General features: G+C 34.9%; 1 protein-coding gene across 1 annotated transcript in view; it reads right to left on the reverse strand.

Moving 5' to 3' along the window:
* Positions 1 to 621: 621 nt before the first annotated feature.
* adgrf8 (adhesion G protein-coupled receptor F8) overlaps positions 622 to 26,842 on the reverse strand; it is a 34,224-nt gene continuing 8,003 nt past the window's right edge. The window contains exons 9-33 of the mRNA XM_056481117.1: positions 25,597 to 25,740; positions 23,071 to 23,229; positions 22,815 to 22,961; positions 22,193 to 22,246; positions 21,469 to 21,618; positions 20,542 to 20,700; positions 20,202 to 20,348; positions 19,945 to 20,007; positions 19,548 to 19,685; positions 14,979 to 15,137; positions 14,704 to 14,850; positions 14,285 to 14,515; positions 11,628 to 11,728; positions 11,440 to 11,507; positions 11,206 to 11,342; positions 10,888 to 11,082; positions 9,094 to 9,294; positions 8,595 to 8,750; positions 7,362 to 7,537; positions 7,105 to 7,275; positions 5,473 to 6,834; positions 4,936 to 4,977; positions 4,493 to 4,552; positions 4,311 to 4,362; positions 622 to 4,169 (exon numbers count right to left, since the gene is read on the reverse strand). Of these exons, the coding sequence (XP_056337092.1) occupies positions 4,084 to 4,169; positions 4,311 to 4,362; positions 4,493 to 4,552; positions 4,936 to 4,977; positions 5,473 to 6,834; positions 7,105 to 7,275; positions 7,362 to 7,537; positions 8,595 to 8,750; positions 9,094 to 9,294; positions 10,888 to 11,082; positions 11,206 to 11,342; positions 11,440 to 11,507; positions 11,628 to 11,728; positions 14,285 to 14,515; positions 14,704 to 14,850; positions 14,979 to 15,137; positions 19,548 to 19,685; positions 19,945 to 20,007; positions 20,202 to 20,348; positions 20,542 to 20,700; positions 21,469 to 21,618; positions 22,193 to 22,246; positions 22,815 to 22,961; positions 23,071 to 23,229; positions 25,597 to 25,740 (4,505 nt within the window). The 3' untranslated portion in view covers positions 622 to 4,083. The remainder of the gene's footprint in view (positions 4,170 to 4,310; positions 4,363 to 4,492; positions 4,553 to 4,935; positions 4,978 to 5,472; positions 6,835 to 7,104; positions 7,276 to 7,361; positions 7,538 to 8,594; positions 8,751 to 9,093; positions 9,295 to 10,887; positions 11,083 to 11,205; positions 11,343 to 11,439; positions 11,508 to 11,627; positions 11,729 to 14,284; positions 14,516 to 14,703; positions 14,851 to 14,978; positions 15,138 to 19,547; positions 19,686 to 19,944; positions 20,008 to 20,201; positions 20,349 to 20,541; positions 20,701 to 21,468; positions 21,619 to 22,192; positions 22,247 to 22,814; positions 22,962 to 23,070; positions 23,230 to 25,596; positions 25,741 to 26,842) is intronic.

The raw sequence follows: 26,842 nt of genomic DNA on the forward strand, positions 1-26,842 counted from the left end.
AAATTTTGGTAATATAATAAATATATTTTTGCTGATTTTAAGAGTAAACCATGTTAAATGTTTATCTATCTATCTATCTATCTATCTATCTATCTATCTATCTATCTATCTATCTATCTATCTATCTGTCTGTCTGTCTGTCTGTCTGTCTGTCTGTCTGTCTGTCTGTCTGTCTGTCTATCTATCTATCTGATCAACCGTCCCTTTATAAAGGATCACAATGTCCTTGCATATAACATTAAATGAATATTGTTCATCAGGATATTTTAAATATTAATGACTCAAATTGCTGTATTTAAACCTACTTAATGGTTGGTTTGTCCAACTTAAAGGATTATTTAATTAGTTTGATGCATCAATTGTTTAGCCACAGTAGACGTGCTTGGCTTGACGTCTGAGGCTGCGATCCCCTCAAGCACACGTATGTCTTTGTGGTCCTGGAACTGTCTGTTATGTAAAATAACATCTTCAATATATGTCTTAGGACAGCTCAACACTTTAGTTGTTTAGGTTAAGCCAAGCAACAACAGTCATGTTTAGAACACAATGTAAGAGTCTTTAATGCAGCTGTGAGGATTGACGGCTCTCTGGCCATCAAAAAGTAGAAGGCGGACAACCGAATATTTTAAAATAATTTTAATAATGAAAATATACATAAAACAACTGGCCAATTCAAAGGGGGAACTGAAAGTATGACAAACATAAATTATCCAGGCCTGGTCCTTTCTCGTCTTCCTCTGTAGTCCCTTTTCCTTTTATTCTTCCGCTCCTCAATGAGACTCAAGACCATTGAGATTAAAAGAGTTCAGATGGCAGCGCAAATACATGCAGGCCTAAAGGCCTAAAAGATGCGCCAAAAAACACTTTACAAATTGAAACATGGTAATAATAAAAGTAATAATATCATTCAAAATTATACATTATATATATTATGTCAAAATCATATATTGTGTAAATGATGTCATTGCATATTGAAAAAGCAATTATTGCATAAAAAGGCATGTCAAGTGTATACAAGTGCTTAAATTGTTTGTTTTCAACCAGGCAATTTAATTGATCCAGCAATTAAAAAAACTATTGACAGGAAACACAGAATTTTTAAAAAAAACTTACTTAAAGGCACAATATGTTTTGTCATCATTAAAATTTCCAAAAATCACTAGAGCAGTCTTATGTATTTTATTGACTTATGTACTTACATTATACCAAATGTTTTAAAGAATCATACAATCCAGAGAAATAAGCATTATTAACTAGTGATATGGACTGAATCCTGTGATGGCGTGTTAATGACATCTCACACTCTCAATTTCTAGTTTGGTTTTATATACAATAGGAAAACAGCAAAATGATATATTTTGAATTTTATTAGACTGCAATAAACAGGTTGACTTTGGCATAATAAAAGCTCAGCTGCTTTCACGCCACATCATGCTCATCCCTCATTAGCAGTTGCTTGAGTCTCATTTTGCCTCTGTGGCTTTCAACCTTCAACTCTCTGTTTCACCATGAGAATAAATATTAAATACTTCAGCTCATCCCTGAACATGGTTTCAGCAGCAGTCCTGTGGAACGTAATGAAGACCACAACTCCCATGATTCCACACACAATCTACGCCTTCATTTGATGTGAACACTTGCCCTCTAGTGGTGAAAACTACATATTTTGCCTTTAAGGAAATGCAAAAGCATTCAATAATTGACCCTTCGCTAAGCCCCGCCCTCCTTAGTTACTGATGCTACGCCTGTCAAGCTTTTGTGCCTGGCACATCTTTTACAATGTGTATGCGCCGGTGTCAGACATTGCCAGGGATATAATTAGTCATTTTTGGCGAACAGGTGAGACATCCGAGAAAGCCAGACAAAAAAGGACTGCAGTATGCATTACAGGGGTATATTTACGGCATAATAAGCAACCAATTAGAGAATAATTGAACCAAAATTGAAACTAGCTTAGCCTAGCCGCCTCATACGCTGACCATTCAACAGCTCAATTTATGGACAGCAGGAGAGGTGAAATTTAAAAATAATCTAATAATAACAAATTAAACCTTGATTTTATCTATTTTTAGCCAAAAAGCCTGATAGACTATTGTTGTGCAATGACTTATAGCGTTACTAACCAATGAGGAAACACGCATGGACAGTGCTTCTACATCATTCATTCATAGAAAGAGCAGCCAGAAAGGGGAAATTGATGGATTTGTGCCGAATATTAGCATCAACTAGATCAATAACTTATGACCTATTCGCCATTAGTATGACTAGCGTTACTATGGTGAAGGCTTAAACGAAGCAGTGCTCATAATATCAAGCGGAAAAAAAGAAAAAGACAGCTGTGAAACATAACCAGCTTTGTGTTTTTGTAGAAAACAGTTTTGATCTGTTTAGCGTAAGAGGTGTGTGAGTTATTGCCGTCGGTCTATCACTAAATGTGTCAGGAATATCAAAACCAGCTTTTAGCACCCCTCACAGAGCTTGATCCGCGCTGGCATTTCTCCTCTTGGGTTTTTGGTTTTGAAAAGGGAAAAAATTCCACCACCCTGTCCAAACTTTTAGGATACTGGGTGTCAGATTTGCACAATCCATATGCACAATGCTTTGGCTTGGTTCCCTCACTCGAAAGCTTGACAGAGCCCCTGCGCATAGCTACGGTTGCTAAGCCACGATTGGTGGGTGGCGGTTTTTGGGTGTGGCTTAGCGAAGGGTCAATTGACAGTTTCACAGTAGCATTTGGAATTGATTATAACAGAGCAGAAAACCAAGATGTAACCAACAGGAAAATAATTCCACATACAGTAAGTCTAATTTAAAGAAAACAAAACAAGGCTCCTGTCCACTGAAGCATTATTCCTGAACTTTTGTGTAAAATCGCAGCTCCATTGATAAATAATATACATCGAGAAATAGTACATTTTCTTTAAATGCAATCATTTATTAGTTTATATACATTGACCTTTTTTTTTACATTTTAAATTATATACTAGATATATATACTAGATTAAAGTATAAAAAATTACTCATTCATATTGATCATATTTCTCAACTTAGGAGCAAATGTTTGATAAAGAATGTAGATATATAAAATAAATAGTAATTCAATATAAAACAGTTTTCAAAAACGAATGATTATGGGCTCAACATAAAATTTAGCTAAATAAAATGCAAAATGTAAAAATTATACTTTCAAGATTGCAACTTTCTCATGTTCTCATGTTATTCATGTTTCTGTCTACGTTCCTGTAATGGCGTGTGATATTGTGCTAATACAAGTTGTCAAAAAGTATTATAGCAAACACTGTATATTTCATTACAATGTATAAACTATAGAGCAAAATATGAAACCATAGACTTTTTATAGTATCCGTATGATTATATGTTAGGCATGGGCCGGTATAAGATTTTGACGGTATGATAACCTTGGATGAAAATATCATGGTTTTACGGTATTGTGATTACTGCTCTAAAATATATTCTTTTTAAATGTCTAGGGTAAAAAAACAATAACTTTTTTCCCCTTTGAACACAGTATATTTTATTTTAAGAAACATTTAAAATATTTTGGAGCAGTAAACATGTCAGGCTAAATAATTCAAATGAATCATTGACTTCTGCTGTCTACATTAGTTTTAAAAGCACAAATTTCTGTACAATATAAAATGACATCTTTGGATATCTCTTCTGCTGGAGATAAAAAAAAAAACGTTAAAAAAATCTTACATATACCTTAAAAATGGTTATCATCCCGTGCCTATAATATATATTGTCATATTGCACAGCCCTAGAAGTGCTGCATTCTTTAAAAAATGCCGATAGTGCCGTTGTCATTACATATTACGCTCAGTGCTGAGCACTCTGTGTTTTTTAGAATACTCTATGAGTAGGAGAAGAGCTTACATCTAAGCGATTTTTAGATAAGCGCTAGCATTTATAGCACAAAGGAGTCAAATTTACAGTCCTTAATCACATAACTCATAAGTATTAAAGAACAAATCATACTGTGAGCTTATTTTCAGACTAATCATAACACAAAACAGTAACAGAAACTGTAACAGTAAAAACAGTAACAGAAACGGATGTCCTTTAGGTGTCTACAGCTGAATATGAGCCGCTCATGCCCTCTGAAGTAAATCTCGAGGCACTGTTGGGATCCGACACATTGTACACATCTGCAAATAATTACACACGTTATTCACAGAAATGCATACTGGAATGTCTAATGTCTTCACGTTAATTAATTTAGCCAAATGTAAAACTTTATTAATGATTCATGTTCTAGAAAATATCTTGTTAGATTTATGTCATCTTACTCCTCCGTGGTCCCCTTTGTCCAGCTGAAGATGATGCTCCTCCACTGGTGCTCTGTAAGGAGATAATCAATCAAAATCAGCATAATTGTAAAAGTCAGTGGAAAAATGTTTAAGCATTGGTTTAATATTAATAATTAAAGTCTTTCAGATAAGCATGTGTGTCGTTACAGAGTGGCATTTACCTGGGTAATTCGGGAAGTGAGTTTATCTATTTGCAGTTTTCCTCGTAGTGCCTCTCGAACCTGCAATCAAAGATTGGCTTTATTATCAAAAAGGCCATACTGTTGTTGCAGTGTTTTTATTACTGCTAGGCCTAATGAATGTGGTTATTTTTTTTCTTATCACAATTGTAAATCCTGTAGAAATGGATTAAAATGCTCAATATTCAGTATTGTATGTTCACATGTTTGGTAGGAGCCTTGTTAAAAGCAGGAAAATATAGCATAAAATAGTGTAAATAAGCCCTGCAGGGGGATGTGCTGTTGATTGTTTGTGCTGCTGTTTGTTGTTTTGTAATTTTTGGCTTAATGTAACACATATTACAGCAGATCTTTGGTTTAAATGCAAAATCACAAAGTTAAATGTCTTTAGTACTCTTTACAAAGCAAAAGATGTAAACCCATACCTTGGCATCTAAAATTGTTCCAAACAGCAAAATAAAGAATCCCTATTAAAGGAAAATGTACATAAACATGGTTATCAGTTGCAACTTTAAATTGATTGATAAATTTTAAATTCAGAAAATTGACATTTGGGGCCAGATTTACAAAACAGGCCAAATCAGAGTGCAATGCATTTTCATAATGTCTAACAGTGCATAAACCTGAGTAGATTACAGTAGGTAACAAGAAGCAGAGCCGACCATTATAAAGTTCATGTCATTTACTAGAATTCAGGTTCAGAAAGTTTTAACATGCTTTTTTGAGTTAAAATGACTACCACAAACCTTAGTAAATCATGTTTTGAGAAACAAAAGTGCCATGTCCATGTGTTTTCAGCACTGTTTCACTATGTGTCTTCAGTAATTGCTGATAGTAGTTTTTATTGCCAACAGTGGGACTACACTAACACAAGCAGTTTGAAAATCTGGCCCACAATCAATACATTACACAAATTCTAAGCTTGCTATAAAATTTTTTTTTATAGAGACAGATAATGATACCTGAAAGGAATTGAAGAGTGTAAACAACACATGAACGGCTAATGCACTTGACACCATGGTTCCAATTCCAAATCCCCATGTTAGACCAAAAAGAGGAGTCAAAAAGGCCACACATCGGACAACGACAAAAAATGTATGTTTCTCATTTGGTTGCGTTGCGGCACCAACTCCACTATGTAACATCTTGTACAGAACCACAACCAAAACCACAAGGTTTATGGCTACAATAGTGAGAGCTGGAATCACAAATGCCAGCAGAGCCCTAGATTCATTCCAGTTCAGCCAGCATGCTTGTTTGGAAACATAATTCTGTGGTCCAGCTGTCGATGCAACAGTAATGGACGCTATGAGCAAAGGTGCGCCGTAACCGACTGAGAAGGAAATGATTATCATTTTGATTCTTGACATTTGGGAAAATACCATGACTGTCATGTATAAGAGCAGCATCCCTGAAATTAACATCCAGAAGAAAAGTGCCAAGTAAAAAAAGTGTATGAAGAAAACCACTGGACTGCAGCGACCCACGGGGGTTGGCTTTTCTTGATCTGAGATTGCAGCTCCAATGAAAAAACAGACGTTTGCGATGAGCAGGGAGATGGCAATGTTGACTAAGGAGATATGTCGCATGTAGGAGCTTACAACTGTAACACCTCTGGCAGATGTCACTGATTTCCAAACGATAGCTTCAATAATGAGGCATAAAATCAAGCTGGCCATTGAAATAGATACGCCAATGTAAGTTATATAGGCTAAGATTAAACTATCAAGAATAAAAGGTGACATTAGAATTGAAAAAGAGGTTGTGTGGTTGCATTCACATGTAATTTTGCCAGAGTCATTTCCTACTTGCTTTACTTCACATCCAGTGGAATCCCATGCGTTAAGGTTAAAGTTCCAAAAGACACACTGAGGATTTCCCAAAGATTGATTAGTAATGTCAAACGCAAAAGAAATGTTGTTAACTGTTTTATCAACCTTAACAACAACCACGTCTCCATTGATACGCTGATTTGATATTCCGCTGCTGTTATAATTAGAAATATCACGGGTTGGAAGGATATTGTCAAGAGTTGTGAAGATTATGATCGTTGCTGTGGTCGGCTCAGAAACCTGTGGTATCACAATCTCAGTAGTTGAGTTTGGCAGTGTTGATGTTACACTGAATGAGCTATTGACTGAAGTTCTGCTCAGCTGAATGGATGTTAGATTAATCGTAAACTCATCTTTGAGGTGGTCACTTATAATTTCAGTGGCGTTCAGAAGTTTAATGTTGGTGTTTTCTGTAGTGTTGTCATTATTCAGAGTGTTCCATGTCTCGGTGCTATTATTTGATACAATGATGTCCAATGTTTTTAGGAAACTCTGGAATAAGAAATATAAATACATGAAAAATAAGTTTATGAAGTTATTTGGATACTGTAATAAGACTAATAAAATAGGGTATGATAATATATGATGCATGAATCAGTTTAATTCATGATGGTAGTTAGAGTGGCTTTGCACAACACCACTATGCCCACTAAATCAGCTCTAGCATATATTAACTAGATATCTAAGTAAAAATTCACTTCAATACATAAAGCATAAAACATTTACAGATATAATTGTACAATAAAATGTGAATATACATACATTCATCACTGGCTGACCGATGAGTGTTGATTGTGCCAGGTCAGCAATTTTAAAAAGTATATCCACAATTGCTTTGACAGTAGCAGGAGACTGAGTTATATTAATATTATTCTGCTCCGTGACGAAACTGAGGTTAGCCATGAAATCTGGGATCTGTCCCACTTGCAAGACCTAAATCGCAAAGTACAAAATATAAATGTTGGAATAATATATAGGCAAATGGATAAATAAGTGTAGATACATGATCAATTGATTACCTGAATTTGGCTAAGTAAATCCCTGATAACTCCAATTATACAGTTGTTCTTTATTGCTGTCCAGCCACTTGACTCACATCTGTAAGTTATGATGCCTTTTGTGCCAGTTGGACAGATTCCATCCTTCTCATCATTTATATTTCCAATTCCAAGTTCATCATTTCGACAGTCATATGCTGAAAGAAAGTTTGATAATGATATTCAGACGGAAAAAAAACAGAGGCAGAAATAACAACTATGGAGTAATTACAAAAAGAGCATTAGTATACAATAATAATAATAATTCCTTAAATGTATACAGCGCTTTTCTGGACACTCAAAATACATTTTTGGGTGGAATCTCCTCATCCACCTCCAGTGTGTAGCATCCACCTGAATGACACGACTGCAGCCATATTGCACCAGACCAGACACCACACACCAACTGATTGATGGAGAGGAGACAAAGTGATGAAGCACTCTGAATTATGATATGGGGATGGTTAGGAGGCCATGATGGACAGAGGCCAGTGGGCAAATTTGGCTAGGATGCTGGGGTTAAACCCCTACTCTTTTTCAAAGGACATCCTGGGACAGTCGGGACCTCGGTTTTAACGTCTCAACCAAAAGACGTTGCTCACTGAGCAGTATAGAGTTCCCTTCACTATACTGGGGTGTTAGGACCCACACAGAGTTGCAGGTTGAGTGCCCCCTGCTGGTCTCATTAACACCACTTCCGACAGCAACCTAGCTTTCCCATGTGGTCTCCCATCCAGGTACTGACCAGGTGCAGCCGTGCTTAGCTTCATTAGGCGACCATGTGAGAGTTGCAGAAAGCTTGCCGCTGGCAATAAGTGCACCACATAGAATCTCCTTTTCAGCAGAACTGATTTAACTCTCCCAACTCCAGCATCAAGTACAGTATCATGTTTAAAGTCAGTAAGAACTATTGCAAAGTAGTGCATTACAATGAAGTGGAAATAACATTTGGTTGTTCCAAGGATACTGTGGTTATTGGATGTTATTACTGTATACATTCAAGAAGTTACCACAACTGTTTAATAATAAAAGCAATTGATCCAAGGATGACAACTCCTTATATATATTTTACTTTATTTTACTATATTAATTGAATATTTGCATGGGGTATAGGCATGGTGGCGCGGTTGGTAGCACTGTTGCCTGTTGTAAATTGCCTGTTGTAAATTGTCCATAGTGTATGTATGTGCAAAGGGTGAGAAAATTAAGGCTTACCTTCATTACTATTCCTTACTGTGACACTGCTCTGGCTATAACTGTATGCGAGTAGTTGTGTCAGACCCTTGAGACGACATGTAAAGGTTTGATCTGTACAATTTCCATTTTGATTTGTGTATTTTAATGTGATACCGATACCGTCTGCTGCAGATCCTGTAAAAAAAAAAAAAAAAACATGGTAGATTTTCAAATGATAATTCAAAACATGAAGGTTTATAGGTCACCCAGAAATGAAATGTACTCTGACCAAGTGGTTGCCTTTAATGAGTTTTTTCTTCTGTTGAGCACAAAGAAAATATTTGGTAGAATATTGGACACCGGCAGCAACTGACCACCAAACTCTCCACCAGGTTACCACATTATTCAAAATATCCTCTTTTGTGTTCAACAGAAGTAAGAAACTTCAGGGAGAATAAATGATGACAAAATCATTTTTGAGTGAACTATCTCTTTCAATTTTTTAGGGAAAAACAAAACAATGACTTGAATGAACAACCTGAAACCTGTACTGTTTCACCCTGGACCCACTCAATACTGTAGCCAGCATCAACAGAACATTTCAGTAAGACACTGCTCCCATCACATGGAATAACACGGTTATTATTACCCACATCGATAGTGGGACGTTGTTTAATAGCAATGTTTTGCCACTGAATGTAAGGTATTGTGGTCCTTTGTGTGATGCATGAATATTGACCTGCATAAGCACAAAAAAATCAATACAGAATTAATATACTTTATACTTTCTTTATTGAAATATGTTTCTTAATATGGAAGAACTATACTTTTTATTGCTCCAATATTTTATAAATGAGTGAAAGATTTTACATTAGTCCATTATGTTTAAAGAGCCCATATTATACATGAAATAGGGTCATATTTTGGTTGTAAGGGTCTCCAACAACAGTCTAATATGCATGCAAGGTCAAAAAACACTTTCATGGTCTTATAATCTGCATTTAGTTTTACCTAATTATCCCAGCGACTCCCATATGAATCGTTCAGCGATTCATTTGTTCCCAAACCCCTCCTCAGCGCGAAGCTAATTTGCTCTGATTGGACCGATGACAGCCTGCTGCGATTGGTCGACAACACTGACAGGCTTCAGCATGAGACAGAGTGAAATGCCCAGCAGCTAATCATCAATATAAATGTAGTCACAGTGCATACACGCTTCAGAACAGAGAGGGCTTGTCGGCGACACCTCCCTCACCACCCGCGTCCTCAGTTATATCCGCGAATACCCCCCCCCCCTTCAATTTTAACCGCGTGGCTTTACACGCAATATGAGAAAAAAAGAGATAACCTGATACAGCACACGCGGTTACAAGTAACAAAACACAACTAAATACATAATGTGCAAGCTAGAGTAAACGAGGCAACAGTTTTAATCGCACGTACTTACACTTGTGAAATGGAGGAAAAAACTGATTCATGATGCACTGATCAATGTTCTGACAGTCTTTACTGATCCTTCCTTTAACAAACCGATGAAGTCTTCTTTGTAAGCATGTCATTTTCAGAAGCACTCGATCTGCTTAAGGCTGGGCTATATTGCTGATGTTTCATCTTTGGGGAGACTGTCAATAATATCCATCTGCACAGCGTGACTTCATTCGACCGATGTTTGTGTGTCTGTGTGTGTGTGTGACTTTTTTTCTGTTAGTGGGCGGGGCCGCAGATTTCAAATCTCCCGGGTTTGCGCGCACAACTACTTGTGTTTCGTAGCCACGTCATCACGAAACACCTAATGACTCATTATCAAGACGACTCGTTTGAAGCACTATGAGTCGACTCTTTTATAGATGAATCAATAGTTTTAAACACTGTACACTTACAGATTTAAGCCTTAGCTGGACATTTCACTTCACTTAGAGCTATGTTACACTACATGGAAGGGCATTTTCAAAAACCCATAATATGGGCTCTTTAAGTACTTTTTGACTGATTTATTAGCTATGCCATTTTTACCTCATATTGTACATTCACACAACATTGTATTGAAATATGCAAGGGTAGATCAATGGTAATGACACAAAATTCAAACTTTGGCACAGTTTTACACCACTGTAAAAGTCATTAGTTACTTTACAAAAAAGGTGAGCACACTTGTTGTAACATGGAACTGTTAAGCTGACTTAATTTTTATGAGTTTGCACAGTTTATTTAATTATAAAACTTTAGGGTTAGGGTTAAGTAAAGTCAACTTATTACTTTTTTACAGTGAGTAGTTGCTTTTAAATTAGTGATAGTAAAATGTAAAAAATAAGATAAATGTCATGTCACTCACCACTGTCAGTTTCAGTAATGTTTTTCACTGTGAGAGTGCTATTATCCTCTGAAAGAGAGTATATTGTGTTGTAAAGTGCAGGATCTATGTTATTTACTCTCCATGTTATTTTTCCTTGTGCAAAGTCTGGCTGTGTACATTTCAGGTCCAGCCTTTGCAGAGGATAAACTTGACCCATTGTGAAGTCCTTTGGATCTGAACATAAAAACCATACAGTTCACTTCATCTTACAACAAACTAAACCCATATAACCTAATAAACAGGATGCATTGAAGACATGTGAGAGGTTTAAGATTAGCCAGGGAATAATATCCTTACCACTTTGAGCAAAAGCATCTGCAGCTAAAATTATTCCTTGTGCCTGTAGTGAGTTGGAAAGAGCTGCATTTGCTGATGAAAAATCAAGGTTATTGGATGTTGCACTTATTGTGTAGTCTGCAAATACACTACCAGGCCTGTGGAGGAAACACAAAACACAAGACACTGTATTTGATAGAAAGTAAATAGGAAACATTGCTTGAAAAATGGGAAAATTGTAAAGGTAAATCATACCTATATGCATTAACCTTCACAGACTTACTAATGTAGCCTTTTAAATTAGTAGTATAACTTGAGTCAATCTGTAAAAAGCAAATATATATTATATATATTAACATAATATTTTTTCAGAAATATTTTCACAAAAAAATTACAAATATATAAGAAATAAATAAGAAATAAAACAAACATGGAATACTTACAGATGATTCTAGCTTTCCCGATAAATCTTTGAAAGTCTGGGTCGAGGAGTCGGCAAGATTTGTTTCAAAAGTCTGAGACATTTTCAATGACATTCCAATAACTGTAAAACAGTATTTTTTATGTGCATTGTATCCACATATATTTGCAGCAGTTCTCAATATCAATATTAATCACAAAATAATACTCATAGGATGGACATTTAAAAATATTAGCTCATGATGACCCAGTAATTGTGCAGTTATATTTAATAAATGCCTTGCTAAACTAAATATGTGCATTCAGGCATCAGATATATTGGTGATGTTTATATTTAAATGTGCTGTGCTGTTGTTAACACTCTAAACACTATGTTATTACAACAAGAATTTAATTGAAATGAAACATTATCACTTTAACTGGCATTAAAACATTCTTTGTAGGGCTAAGCGTATTTTTAACAATACATTTAGGAATGTTAGCATTTTTTTATTTAACCACTTTATTTTAATTTACCAACATTACTAAGGCAAATAGTTTTAATAGTCAAAAACAAAAATATTTAAACAAAATATCTGATCTCTTTATAATAAAATAAACATAAGTGTTAAAGAGACTGTTAAACTTGATAATAATGTTACAAAGTGTGTGCAATGATAAAGCATAAATACTGAACAATTAAAGAAAACTGTGTATTATGAATAATAATGATACACTAAATCCAAACTCTGAGCTTTCAAGTAAAGCAACTAACCATCATTATTCAAACACTTACTACAACATTACAAATTGTAAAGTTGAAGGACTACATTACCCCCTATTCTAAAAAATCTTTCAGAAGGGGAGCTAGTGGCTGGCATGCACAAGAAAAGAAACCAAAAAGCCACTCTGGTGACATCCTTACATCTTTTTTATTTACAATCTCCTCACTGCTGCTATACGGCAATGATTTTCGTGTGTGTTGTTATTCTGACCTGAAGTGACAAGCGTGCGCGTAAACTGCTCACGCTCCCCTGGCGTCTCTCGTAACTAGGCGACCATCAAGTGTTTTTCCGGAGGATGACAAATGAACAAACCATTGCTGCAGTTTCGATAAAAGTTTATGGAGAAAAGTAAAAAGCGCTGCAGTGTTTGAATGCGCTGTGTTTGTCTGAGGTAATCAGTCTGCCATTATTACTGAAATGTGTATATTCCACACAAAGTATGAAGCAGATTGGTTAGTTCTACTTGCATGAATCGCAGTGCACACGTGGCATTCAGAAAAGATGAGATGTTTTCAACTAGGTCTGGCTGGTAAATGTGCGTTGTTCATGTGTATAGTCCACAGATATGTACACTAAGTATTGCATACAAACACTGATCATGCGTCAATAGCACCACCACATTTGTACAGTACTCCCAGACAAATGTCATCAAACCGCACTAGTCAAGACTAAAGCCAATGTGAAGATGCTGGACTTTTTTCGCTGTGTACGGGTGTAGTAACGAGCAAACAAAGAAAACAAAGCATAAAGGCAGAACATTTCATAGGTAAGATTTCATTTTTTACGTTTTTTTATGTTACAAACTTTTGTGCTAAACAAGTATTAATGATAATACAATCTCTTACTGCCATGACAAGGCAAAGTAGCACCAACTAGCACTAAATGCTAGGCTTATGCTAGTTTTGTTAAATAAAGTCAGCAAACAGTGTAAATGAAATATGACAACAAGATACAGCAGTGCTGTATTATTGTTGGCTAAGTGAACAAGACGTTCATAATGGGGATTCATTCACAAATGGATTAGATCAAATATAACAGGTAGGGAGGATAATACATTTCTATGCACACAAACAAATGCTCTTACTGTTATTATGCTCTTAAATTATAATTTTCGTAATAAAAAAATAAATAAAAAAATAGCACACTGGCCTCCGGGAAAACTCCCGATCATAGATATATGTGTATACTGTATATCTCTGGCTCTGGATGGCCAGTCCTCCACTGCACCTTGGGCCCATTCTGTACTAAAATGGCAGCTCTATTGATGCATTCCCTCCAAAAGACAAAAATAGTGTAGGTGACATCTAATGTAGATATCTATGGTGCAAGTCGCGCGCCTTGTTGGCACTGCTTTCAAGGCACGCGCTCAGCAGCCACATTTTAATAAAACTATAGCGCTTCATACTAAAACTACACACCGAATCTTTTTTTATCGATATTGACAATGGTGTTTGGTCAATAAATATCGATACCGATTTTATCGGCCAGCCCTAGTTCTTTGTACATCTCTCTCAAAAAAAACAAAAAAAAAAACAATTTTTTTTTCCAAATCTTGAACTTGTCTCGACAAAGTATGTATGTTATGCATATACCACCTTGAATTTTCAAGTGTGAGTTCCAAAAGTGGGGTGACAGTTATGTGGTTAAAATGTAAAGTGTCTTATAGATCTATACTTTGCTTTCATATGGTACAAAGTAACAATTTACTGTGTCAATTACTGGGTCTGTTTATCTTTACAACCCATGTTAAAAAACAGAGTTGGTATCAAATATAAAGGGACTGTCTCTAACAAAATACCTGTAAACATTCTTAGGCATGCATTGAATCATGAAAGGTTTAAGCAACACAAATACCTAATATTATTCTTCATCATCATCAGCATTAGATTATCAGATTTAGCTTTATTGGTTTATACCTGTTGTTGCAGTTGTTGTTGTTGTTGTCGTCGTTGTTGTTGTCGTTGTTGTTGTTGTTGTTGGTTGTGTTGCTGCTGTTGTTGTTGTTGGCTCTGGTGTTGTTGTTGGCTGTGGTGTTGTTGTTGTTGTTGTAGGCTGTGGTGTTGTTGTTGGCTGTGGTGTTGTTGTTGGTTGGGGTGTTGGCTGAGGTATCATTGTTGGTTGGGGTGTTGGTTGTGGTGTTGTTGGTGCTGTTGACAGTTGTTTTGTTGATGGTGTTAAAAGTGGTGGTACATGTAAATAAGAATGACATGGCTTGGTTGCAAAATTCTACATTTAAACTATTTATTCAGGTTAAAAGGCTGACAAATCAGCATTTAATGCTCTATAAAAAAGTATCTGATGTAATAATTTACACATATCTGAATACAGAACATACCTGTACATATGTTATCACTGCTGACTAAGAGATCTGAGTTTGCCGCAGTGAATCCATCCAAACATAAGCAACTATAACTTCCTATTTCATTGGTGCAGATGGAATTTGGACCACAGACAGAAGGGCTTAGCTGACACTCATTTATATCTGGATAGGAAAGGTGGGTCAAAAAAGTGGGTCATTATTTTGAACACTTTGTTTGCACTTTGTTGTATAAATTAAACTGTTTTATAGTGTCAACAACATCACAAAAATGTTAACATTCTATGATTTACCTTGCTGGCAAAGTGGCCCCTGTGTAGGGAGCGATTGAATGCATCCACAAGTACCTCCTACAATGTTATCACACACCTGATAGGCCTTGCAGGTGTCACTGGGCCAAACATGATCCACTTCACACTGACAGTCGTATTCTGTTCTATTCAAATTACACACTGTAATAGAATGGTGAGACAGTACAGTCACATTAAAATATGTATTATAGGGCACACAGTTTACCTCTTTTTTATGATTTAATATTAATATTATGGTTCTTCTGAGTGTGCCAGTTTAGGTTCAGTTCAAAACACAATTCAGATTTTTTTATAATAATGTGTTAAAAAGTGTCATGTTGGGGGTGTGTCCACAGCTCGCTGATTTAGGGGTGTGTTGCTTCACATGTAGATTAGTTTCGGCTTCCCGCCCAACGTAACAAGGGGGTGGGGCCATGAGCTCACCAGCTCTGTATTTGGGCAGACTGAGAGAAGGAGCAGGAGTGAGAGGATCAGCAATCAGTCGTACATATACGACTCTGACACAGACCAAGCAGAGAGTACAAAATCATTTGTGTCTTTGTATAGTTTTACAGCCAACTGTGTGTTAGTTTCCAGTACCGAGCTTTTACACCGAGACTAATAACCACGCACACTGAATTAACTTTGACTGAGGCACGGGATGCGTCGCTCGAAGCTGCGACACGGCACACCAGACACTCTCTGTGGCGCGGCAGATACATGAAGTGTCCCGAATTGACGCGTTGTGTGTACCCTGATAGAACCTATGTTTAGAATTCTAAAACGCATGGCACAGCATCAGATACAGCAGCACCTAGTTAAGATCACAGGGAGCTTCTGTGATTGCGAGAAATGCAAACGGCTGAAGTATAAGGTAGACTCAATGAGAAGTACACATGTTTGCAAACCTACCTAAAGATACAACCAATAATTCCGATTAGAGCGATAATGTGGAGAATATTGATCTTGTGTTGAGCCCAATGAGCCTTGCATCTAAAAACAGAGCAAGTGTGTTCCTTTAGTGATATTGCTTCGACTCACGCTGAAAATGGCGGACGTGAATCAACAAACTGAGGATATGATGACGCGCCTGTCAATCAATATTGGTGGGCGGGGGGACCGCACTCCTACGTAAAGTTGCGGTCAATCTGAAAACCGCTCCAATTGGTCCACCGTTTTTTATGTTGTTAAATTGAAAAAAAGCAATTTAACTATAACAATATTTTTTTCCAAAAGTGTGAAAAGGTTTGGTAAAGAAACACTGACATTTATTACTTTTTTAGCAGGAAAACAGAGGCAGCATTAGCTATGTTTCCATCCACCTATATATATGCACATTTTGGATATGTGCATAAAAAAAAAAATCAGTTGATGGAAACGCCAAGATGCGCATAAATTTTGAAAATGCGCTTAAAAACCACATGCGCATAACTGAGTAGGATAAACTTTTTATTCGATAAGAAAAGATGCACATAAACTACGATGGAAACACTTTTACCAAACAAATTCCAAGTATATGCATTAAAAAGGTCATGTGATTTTGTGTTCATGTCATAATGAAAATGTGTGTGAACGGACAAACCAGAAGACTGATCACACTGTAAAACATCTGAAATGTTGTTTTGGTTATTTTGGTTATATAACCATTTCAGTATTAGTGTTATTATATTATTAATTACCTCCAGAATTGTCAAGAACATCTGTGCGCAAAGTGACACAAGAAACTGTGAACTTTTCCTTGTTATCGGTACATTGCTATGGACAACAGCCACCTAATGCTGTGATTAATCAGTCAATCATCAAACTTAATTTCCAAAAGGTTGTCTAATTCTAATATTTTTTAGCAAATGTTTTATTTTTTTTCACCAGACATGGCAGACTAAACTCTAGAAATACAGTTCATGCTTCAACCTACATTTCTGCTAAACATTTCTTTGTTTGCTTTAGATAAAAGATCCACTAGAGGGCACTGTCATTTTATAAATTATAGGGTTTCTGCAGGTTTCTTCAAGTCAAATTTAAGATTTTTTTAAGACCCTTTAAGACCATTAAGATTGAAATTTTAGACTTATACAGGGTTAAACATTAAGGGTTTTTCTAACGGCCTAGTTACTTTTATAAATAGTTTATATATTAATAAAAGATCATGTAAAGGGATGTGTTGCTTTAGTTTTCTTTTCCTGATTAGGGAATTTTATTTGGAGAATTTGCTCTAAAATGTCTATTTGCTGTTGTGAATTGTATATCTTTGCAGTAAAAAAACTTAAATATAAAAAAAAGCTTTAAAAAAAGCTTTGAAATGGATTATTGGTAATTGGTCTTGGCCTGGGGTGTTTCTGAAAACCATCGTTAGCATCGTTGCGACTTAGGTCACAAGTTCCGTCGTTACAAGCATAGTTTGTTGATTTGGCATTTACCAAATCCATCGTTCCAACAAACATTCGCAAACTGCGTCGCAAACTTGTATGTTTGCAACTACAGTACATCTCTAAAGCTGTGGTTAGAAACATAGTTCCTGGATGTGTTCTGTTTCCAGTTATCCCCCTATGCCCTATTCGTTTCTAACATTTAACATTCTAACATTTAAACTTGGAATGATTTTAAAGAAAAGCATTAAAGTCATCTCGCTTAGGTGTAATTTGCTTTCAAAGTATTTTTACAGTTCAGTTTTAGCAATCTTCATGTTTACAATTGTGTTCCCTTCACAATACTCTGAAACATTGATGTAATTTTGAACACAGCCGTGGCTCATGACGAAAGCTATAGGTGACCTATTATTTAAAAGCGGAATTTATGCTACGTCTCCAAAGCTTGTGAAAACAAAAAAACATAGCATACGTTAATGTGTTTAATTTATAGTGGGTTATTTATTAAGGATCTGTACTGTATACGACATGATTCTGTTGGTTAGAACATTTCTGCAGTGGTTTACATCTGTAAAAGTAGAGCTTTCAAAAAAATTAAATAAAATAAACAATATCCTACTTAATAATAAAAATAATAATCATGATGATCATCATTAATATTATTAATAAAGTATTATTTTTTTTCATTTCCTAATAAATATTAAATTTAATTTCTTTCCTTTATTTATTTATATGATTTAATGATATTAGAATACATGTTAGCTTTTTAAATGATTTTATGTTTTAGAATAGAATATGTAATGTTCTCAATAATATTTGTAAAGGAAACACAGGCCCTATATGTGCCATTTACAGATATTTCAATTAATATGGAAAACAGGTGCATGTTTTTACCAAAACTAATATTGATTTTTTTTTTTTGTGCGTGTAAAACAAAATAATTTGCACAAAGAAATTATGGGGTTCTTCTCTAAAGAAGCTGTTACACCCCCCCATTTGGAGCATCATTATGGGCGTTTTATGGTATAACTAACATGGTTGAAATTATGGATCTGTGACAGAGAAACTACGGGTTTTGGGAAACACTCGTCACTACATCATTCTTTTCCTAAACGATGCATCATACTATAATAGCTCAGCTACGAGTTACGTCGTTGTTTGGAAAACACATCCCTGATTGAGTAGCTTTACTTGGACATAGGAATTAAGACCTTTTTAAAATGATTTAAGACCCACAACACAATATTTTATTGAATTTAAGACTTTTTAAGGCCTAAAATTATATTCTTGAAATGTAAGACTTTTTAAGACCCCGCTGACACCCTGGAATTAGTAAAACGTTACTCGGGTTATGTTTTGTTTCATGCTTCAGATACATGTCCTTCGACTACACATCCACAAGAAGGCAGTGCTTATTTATTCAGATTACAGCAAACCACTGACCTGAACCCAATCAATAATGTTTCCAGAAGCAGAAGTAAAAAAAAAAAAACAACTGCACTGCAACAATGTATGTGTACCTTGACTTTACAGCACTCTTATCTCTTGTGAAACCGTGCTTCACCGGTGCACTCTGCATCGAAAGTACAACCCCGTGCAAAGTGAGCTATTAATTACATTCTTATTTGATTGCCATTAAAAGAAACCGTTGCATTGTTTCGTGATATTAATTTGGAACTGCATGAAATTGGTGCAGGTGATAATATGTTCCTGTAAATATTATTAGTGTGAAAAGGAACAACAGTTGTTGGTGTCATTCTGCCTCGTAGCATTCATTTTTCCTAGAACTACAATCAAGTTTATGTTAAGTACATTTTTCACAAAAATGTTCAGTAGAAGCATGATTTCCAATGTGCCTGTGTTGCATACCTCCCTGCATAGTTGTTGTAAGGTTGGTGGGTGGTTGGTTGGGGAAAGGATGTTTAATTTTTGTTTCCTTATCATTTTATGACTGTTGTTTTTTTTCTTCTTCAGTTTTTTTGAATGTCTAATTATTAAAATCTAAGTTTCATGTTTGTATTTAAAAGGTGTATTTACAAGTGAATGTCTACAAAGATTTCTGATTATAAAAATGATTTAAACCAATAATTGTTGGAAGGTTAGCTTTTGTTTAAATAAATAAATAACTTAAATAATTAATTAATTAATTAATTAATTACAGGAACCAGGTGGGGATGTTAAAAGAATGTTCTGTGTTTGCTCTTACCAGCCGTCAAGTCAGCATTAAGTAGATTTATGATGCTCAGAGGGTAAGGCAGTGGGATACTTGTGAGGAGAGACCGTAAGCTGCTCATTGGGTAATCGCTAAACAAATCTATTTCAATGTCACTTTCATACTCAAAAACTGGGGGAAAACAAACAGAAGAACATCTGAGAATCTGAAAATATTAAAACAATAATCTTGAATGCACAACAGAACTCCATAACATCTCATTTATTAAATTAACATGTTTCAATATTATTTGAAATCAGTATTAGGAACAATGTATGCAAAAAAATAAATAAATAATGAATGAATGAATGAATGAATGAATGAATGAATAACTAATATTCCATATCCTCATCACATACATTTGTCCTGTTTGTTGTTTTACTGGGCATACCTTTTGTTGTTGGAGTTGTTGGAGTTGTTGGAGTTGTTGGAGTTGATGGAGTTAATGTTGATGCTGTCAGGAAAAAACAAACTTGGTTTGAAAATTAAAATTCTAATTTCTTATACTTTAAAATCAAATCTGGTAAAAAACACTGACAAATCAGAATAAAAATATTCAAAAAGATACACGACAAATTATTTATTTGTTGTTTATTTTATCAAATTATTTAAGCTAATGATTTACACAAATCTAAATACCTAACATACCTATACATGTGTTATTGATGCTGGCTAATAGATTTGAGTTTGCTGGGGTGAATCCAGACAAACATGAGCAATTGTAACTTCCTATTTCATTGGTGCAGGTGGAATTTGGACCACAGACAGATGGAGTCGGCTGACACTCATTTATATCTGGAAAGGGAGAAAGAAATTAAAAATAATAAGAATAAAATTAATAATATATAACATTTTATAACAATATAAAACAATAAACACTAATATAATATAATATAATATAATATAATATAATATAATATAATATAATATAATATAATATAATATAATGTCAATAACATCACACAAACTTGCAAATTCAATGAATCACCTTTTTGGCAAAGTGCTCCTCCTGAAGGGAGAGTTTGAATGCATCCACAAGTGCCTCCAACAATATTATCACACACCTGATAAGCCTTGCAGGTGCTACTGGGCCAAACATGATTCGCCTCACACTTGCAATCAAAGTCTGTTCCATTCAGATCACACACTGTAACAGAATGGTGTGACAGTACAGTAATACATAAATGGTTAAAATAAAAATGTATATGAATAAAAATTATTGTACCAGATGGATTTTTTTTTGTAATGATGAATGGTAAACTGCTAGTATTTCAAATAACATGGTCAAGAAATGTAGGTTTTATATGAATGCTCTTAATTATAATCACATTTGAAATCTTCATCTAATCAATTTCAATGTAGAAAATAGCAACAATATTACACTATTATCTTTACAATATTATTATAACATTATTTTAAGATCCTTCTCATCCATCGCTTTGTTTCTCGTGCCATTTTGTTGTTTCTATGAGTAATATGTTGTTGTTTTTTTCTTTTATTAAATAAAGACTTTGGATTCCAGCAATGTTACTTTTCAATTTAAATGTTGAAATTTATTCAAAACTACAGTATTTTCATTAATATCATGCCTGTCATGATGTCACAAGATGGTGCAATTTAGCTATAATAGTTGTAATATGAATATTAAGCTCCAAACGCCACCTACTGTAAATCAGCAAAAATCATATTTTCACCAGCCATAGTTAAACAAATAATAACTCAAAACAACCAGCATGAAACCTTTATAGGTTTTCTGTACGTTGTTGTTTCAAAAAACCTCTTTACAATGTTCTTGATAGGTTAGGTTCGTGTTGCAAAAAGAAATAAAGTTTCTAGAATGTTCTTACAGTATACGTTTGTCTCAAAGCATAAACAGGAATCATATGGAAACATTACTATCGTCCTTTGCTCTTACCAGTCGTCATGTCAACATTAAGGAGATTTATGTTGTTCAGAGAGTAAGGCAGCCAGTAAGTCAGTGTTGTGAGGAGATAGCGTATGCTGCTTATCGGGTAATCGATAAACAAATCTATTTCAATGTCACTTTCATACACAAAAAGTGGCCCTGGAAGAAATTGAACAGTAAAACATTTGAGAAGCACAATCTTTACATCTTTCATCTGCTAAATCTATAACATTATGAATCATAATATAATACTATAACATAATATTGCTGTATGTAGTATCCCAGCAAGCTTTTTTGTTTTTAAAAGATGTCCAACAGATGTCTAACAGATGTCTAAACATAGTCGTCTTGGCTAAAATAAAGCTAAATTTGGGCTGTCAGTAAAAATCTAATAGACGTCTAAGAATTGGCCAAAACTAGACCAGTCATCAAAAAAATGACTACACATATAATGTCTGTCTAATCTGTCTAATTGATGACTAATCTGGGTTTTGGCTATTCTTAGATGTCTATTAGATTTTCACTGACAGCCCAAGTTAAGCCTTGTTGTAGCCAAGCTGTCTACATTTAGATGTCTATTAGACGTCCATTAAACAAAATTGTTTGCTGGGATTCCTTTTAATTAGCATTAAAAACATGAAATGCTCTGAACAAAAAAAAAATTTAAAAAATTAATCTTCACTTTACATACAGATGTTGTGCCATGTCTCAGATTTTGTTTCACTGGACATACCTGATGATGATGGTGTTGATGTTGGTGTTGTTGCGGGTGTTGACGTTGTTAGTGCTGATGAAAGAAAAGTGGCATGACATAATTTGAAAAAATTCCATTCCCTCTTGTAGCTATACAGTATATATTTTTAAAACCTTTTAAAATTATAATAATAATTCATACAAGTCGACAAAAATGACATTTAAAGCTAAAAATAAAAATAAATAAATCCCATGATTCATTTTCTTTTTGGCTTAGTCCATTTATTAATCTGGGGTTGCCACAGCGGCTGAACCGCCAACTTAGCCAGCATATGTTTTACACAGTGGATGCCCTTCCAGGTGCAACCCATCACTGGGAAACATTCAAACTCATTCACACACATACACTACGGACAATTTAGCTTACCCAATTCACCTATACCGCATGTTTTTGAATTTGTGGGGGAAACCAGAGCACCCGGACGAAACCCACGCAAACATGGGGAGAACATGCAAACTCCACACAGAAATGCCAACTAACCCAGCTGGGGCTCAAACCAGCAACCTTCTTGCTGTGAGGTGATTGTGCTACCCACTGCGCCACCGTGCTCCCAAATCTTATTGTATAAACAAATAATAACAAATCTGAATACTGAACATACCTGTACATGTGTTATTGTTGCTGACTGACAGATTGGAGTGTGTTGGACTGAACCCATTCAAACATGAGCAACTGTAACTTCCTATTTCATTGGTGCAGGTGGAATTTGGACCACAGACAGATGGAGTCGGCTGACATTCATTTATATCTGAACAGAAAACAGCACATTTTTCAAAAAGACCTGGCTATTTAAAACTATTCAAAGAATTTCAATGTCAATAACATAAAATGTTTATCATGCAAATTTCAAAACTCACCTCTCTGGCAAAGTGACCCCGCTGAAGGAAGAGCCCGAATGCATCCACAAGTTCCTCCTATGATATTGTCACACACCTGATAGGCCGTGCAGCTGTTACTGGACCAAACATGATTTGCCTCACACTGACAATCATATTCAGTTCCATTCAACTCACACACTGTAACAGAATGGTGTAAGATTAAGTTTAAACACTATTGATTAAACTTTATATTCAAATTATTATAAAACATACTTATTAGAATGTTTGGGTAAAAAATAAAACCTTTTTTCCCCTTTGAACACAATATATTTTATTTAAGAAACATTTTAATTATTTTGGAGCGGTAAACATGTCAGGCTAATTTATTAAAATGAATCTTCACTATCTTCATTAGTTTCAAAAACACAGATTAAATAAAATTATTAAAACTGCAGCTTTGGAAATCTTTTCTGCTCAAGATATCGTCATAAAAAAAACATTACAAATCTCACACATACCCTTTGAACGGTATAGTAGAAAATTTTGGCGGCTTTAAAACCTTGACTTTTCAAATCCACGGTATACCTTGAAAACGGTTATCACCCCATGTCTAATTGTGAGCCAAGTGACTAGCGTTAACAGTATGTTGCAGCAAGGACGTAAACAAGTATGTAAACAACAGGAAATGCTGTTTGGCACGTTAACAATTAAGCCACAAATTCAAATTTGCCACCAAACCGCTGTAAACACCCACAATCTTCACCAGCGCTGCTGTGTCTTTCTATGCGGACGCTTTCCGTGCATTCTACATCTCGAATAACAAACTCGCAAAATATATGTGAAGGTTTAATATTTCTTACACATGCTTATTCTGAATATATGTAAAAGACACTTGTCAGATATTATTTTAGAGAGCAGACGTGAGGTTCAACTGTGTCCTCTTCATTTTCTGTCTGATTCAGACTGATACAGCTAGCAGCTAAACTGACTGACAGTATTTACAGAGCAGAGGCACAGCGCATGCTATTAGAGGTGCTATGCTTTTCTGGTGATGTGGAGCCAATCTGCAAATCACAGCAGATTATGTTAGCTGACCAATCAGAGCCTCTTGAGGACAGGCCTTTTGGGGGAACTAGAAAATATGACCGTCATTTTCATGTTAGCTGAGTAGCTGTATATAATCAAAGTAAGAAATATGAAAAAAATAACATGATTTTTTTACAAGTGAAATTTTATAAATTTAGCATTTTGCTTTGCATCTTATAAACACAACCAAGCCTTAAAAATACACTCTGGACCACCCCTTTAAGTTCTTTCTTTTTCCATGTTTGGTTTCTTTTCCTAGTCTTTTGTTCTTCCTACAAGTTTTCTGTTCAAGGTGGCCTTATCTAATATGTATGTACACTGAATTTCATTAACTTATTGTGAAAAATACATATTTTTACATTGTACTTATGATTGATTTAAATACATCATGTATTTACTTTTAGTAATTCATTTTTGTTATTACTTTGTAATTATGCTATTGACCATCACTGTACATTGTATTTATTATTTTGATGCAAGTACATAGTAGTTAAGGGCACCTAATATAAAGTGAGACCAGTTTTCTTCCTTGACACAACTAGATTTTAGGCAACTATTCAACAATTTAGATTTGCGCTTCCCAGAAACTGATAACCAAAAGTTATTCAAAACTATTTTTGATTAACAAAGACAGATGTCACATTGAGTCCCAAGATGACGCAGTTGAACTATTCTACATGCATCTGCTTAAACTAGTCTTACAAGTTCATCATGTGAGTATCTATAAGACTGCATCTGATAGTGACAACTTGGCGAATATTTATTTCTACAAATCTAGCAACAAATGACTTTAACAGTTGATAATGTTGGTCCAACACTTGCATATACTAAGAAAATGACAACAAAGAGCAACTTTCAGATGCCATCTTTATTATTTTTAACTTAATTAGCACTGAATTGTATACTGTATTAGAGGCAGTGGAGTGTCTATGATCTCAGTAGACAGTATGTGACATGGTCATTGGAATCTGACATGTCTTGTTGTCTTAATCTTAATATTATTATTCAGGTTTTGGTCTTAACAGTACATATGTTTATGCAGCCAGTTACAGATCACAGAGTTACAAAAAGTTGTGTATTATTTTTTTCCCAAACATCTATTTTAGACATGGTAACAGAAATAAAACCTCAAAATATCATGCTAGGAAAAGTTTCTAGGAAAAACTCTAACAGTTTCTGGGTTGTTTTAAAACAAGAAGCTGCAATGTTCTTGCAAGGTTATCTTTGCATTACAAAAGAATCTCCTAGAAACTTCCTATATTCATCATTCAATTTCTTTTCGGCTTAGTCCCTTTATTAATCTGGGGTTGCCACAGCGGAATGAACCGCCAACTTATCCAGCATATGCTTTACGTAGCAGATGCCCTTCTAGCTGCAACCATCACTGGGAAAACGTCCTATATTGTTTCACAAAAAATCAACTTAAAGGAACCATATTGAACATTAGAAGAACATTCTCTGTTTGGGGTTTGCTCTTACCAGTAGTCATGTCAAGTTGAAGGATATTTATGCTGCCAAAAGCAAAAGGTGGTTGGTATGATATGATGACATACTGTAATATGTTCACAGTGGAAATATCAAATAAACTGACATCAATTTCACTCTCATACACAAAAAGTGGCCCTACAGGAACAAAAAGAAATATAATTATGCTTACAATAGTAAAAAAACATCTTCAAAACACCATAAATGCAAATTGTCTATAAACTATTATTATCATCAAGGTTTTCCTGTTTTTTTATTATTATTAACCAATGACACCATATGTGCAGACATACAGAGAAACTGAAATATTGTTTCTCGTCTCTCTTTATCATCCAGTGTTTACATCCTCACATCTTAGCTATGTAGTTAAAAAATTGGGAGTGAATTTGGACAGTAGTTTAAAATTTGATTAACAGGTAAATTCAATGATCAAGGCAAGCTTTTACCAGCTTCACCTTCTTGCCAAAGTCAAGCCATTTTTGAGCCAGTGATCCAGAAAGCCAATCATGCTTTTATCAGCTCTCATCTGGACTCTTGCAATGCACTTTATGTTGGAATTAACCAAACCTTTGTCGGTTACAACTGGTGCAAAATGCTGCTGCTCGCATGCTGACCAATAGTTGAAAACGTGAGCACATCACACCTGTCCTTTACTCTCTTCACTGGCTCTCTGTTAAATTCAGAATTGATTTTCAACTAATGTTGTTTGCTTTTAATGCTGTTAATGGTCTAGCATCTTCATATTTATGAAGGAATTGTCCTAATGTGATCCGAACCGTGAGATGTGTAAGATTTTTATTTATTTATATATATATACACACACACACACACACACACACACACACATTTATTTATATATATATATATATATATATATATATATATATATATATATATATATATATATATATATACACTTATATATACATACAGTTTAATAGTTTAATTCAGAATTATCAGCCCTATTTTTTCCCCCACTTCTGTTTAACGCAGAGAAGATTTTTTTCAACACAGATCTAAACATAATAGATTTAATAACTCATTTCTAATTTATTTAATCTTTGCCATGATGATAATATTTGCCATGTAGATAATATTTGACTAGATATTTTTCAAGACACTTCTATACAGCTTAAAGTGACATTTAAAGGCTTAACTAGGTTAACTAGGCAGGTTAGGGTAATTAGGCAAGTTATTGTATAATGATGGTTTGTTCTGTAGACTATCAAAAAAAATTGCT

Source organism: Danio aesculapii, chromosome 20, assembly GCF_903798145.1.
Source record: "Danio aesculapii chromosome 20, fDanAes4.1, whole genome shotgun sequence".
Taxonomy (NCBI): domain Eukaryota; kingdom Metazoa; phylum Chordata; class Actinopteri; order Cypriniformes; family Danionidae; genus Danio; species Danio aesculapii.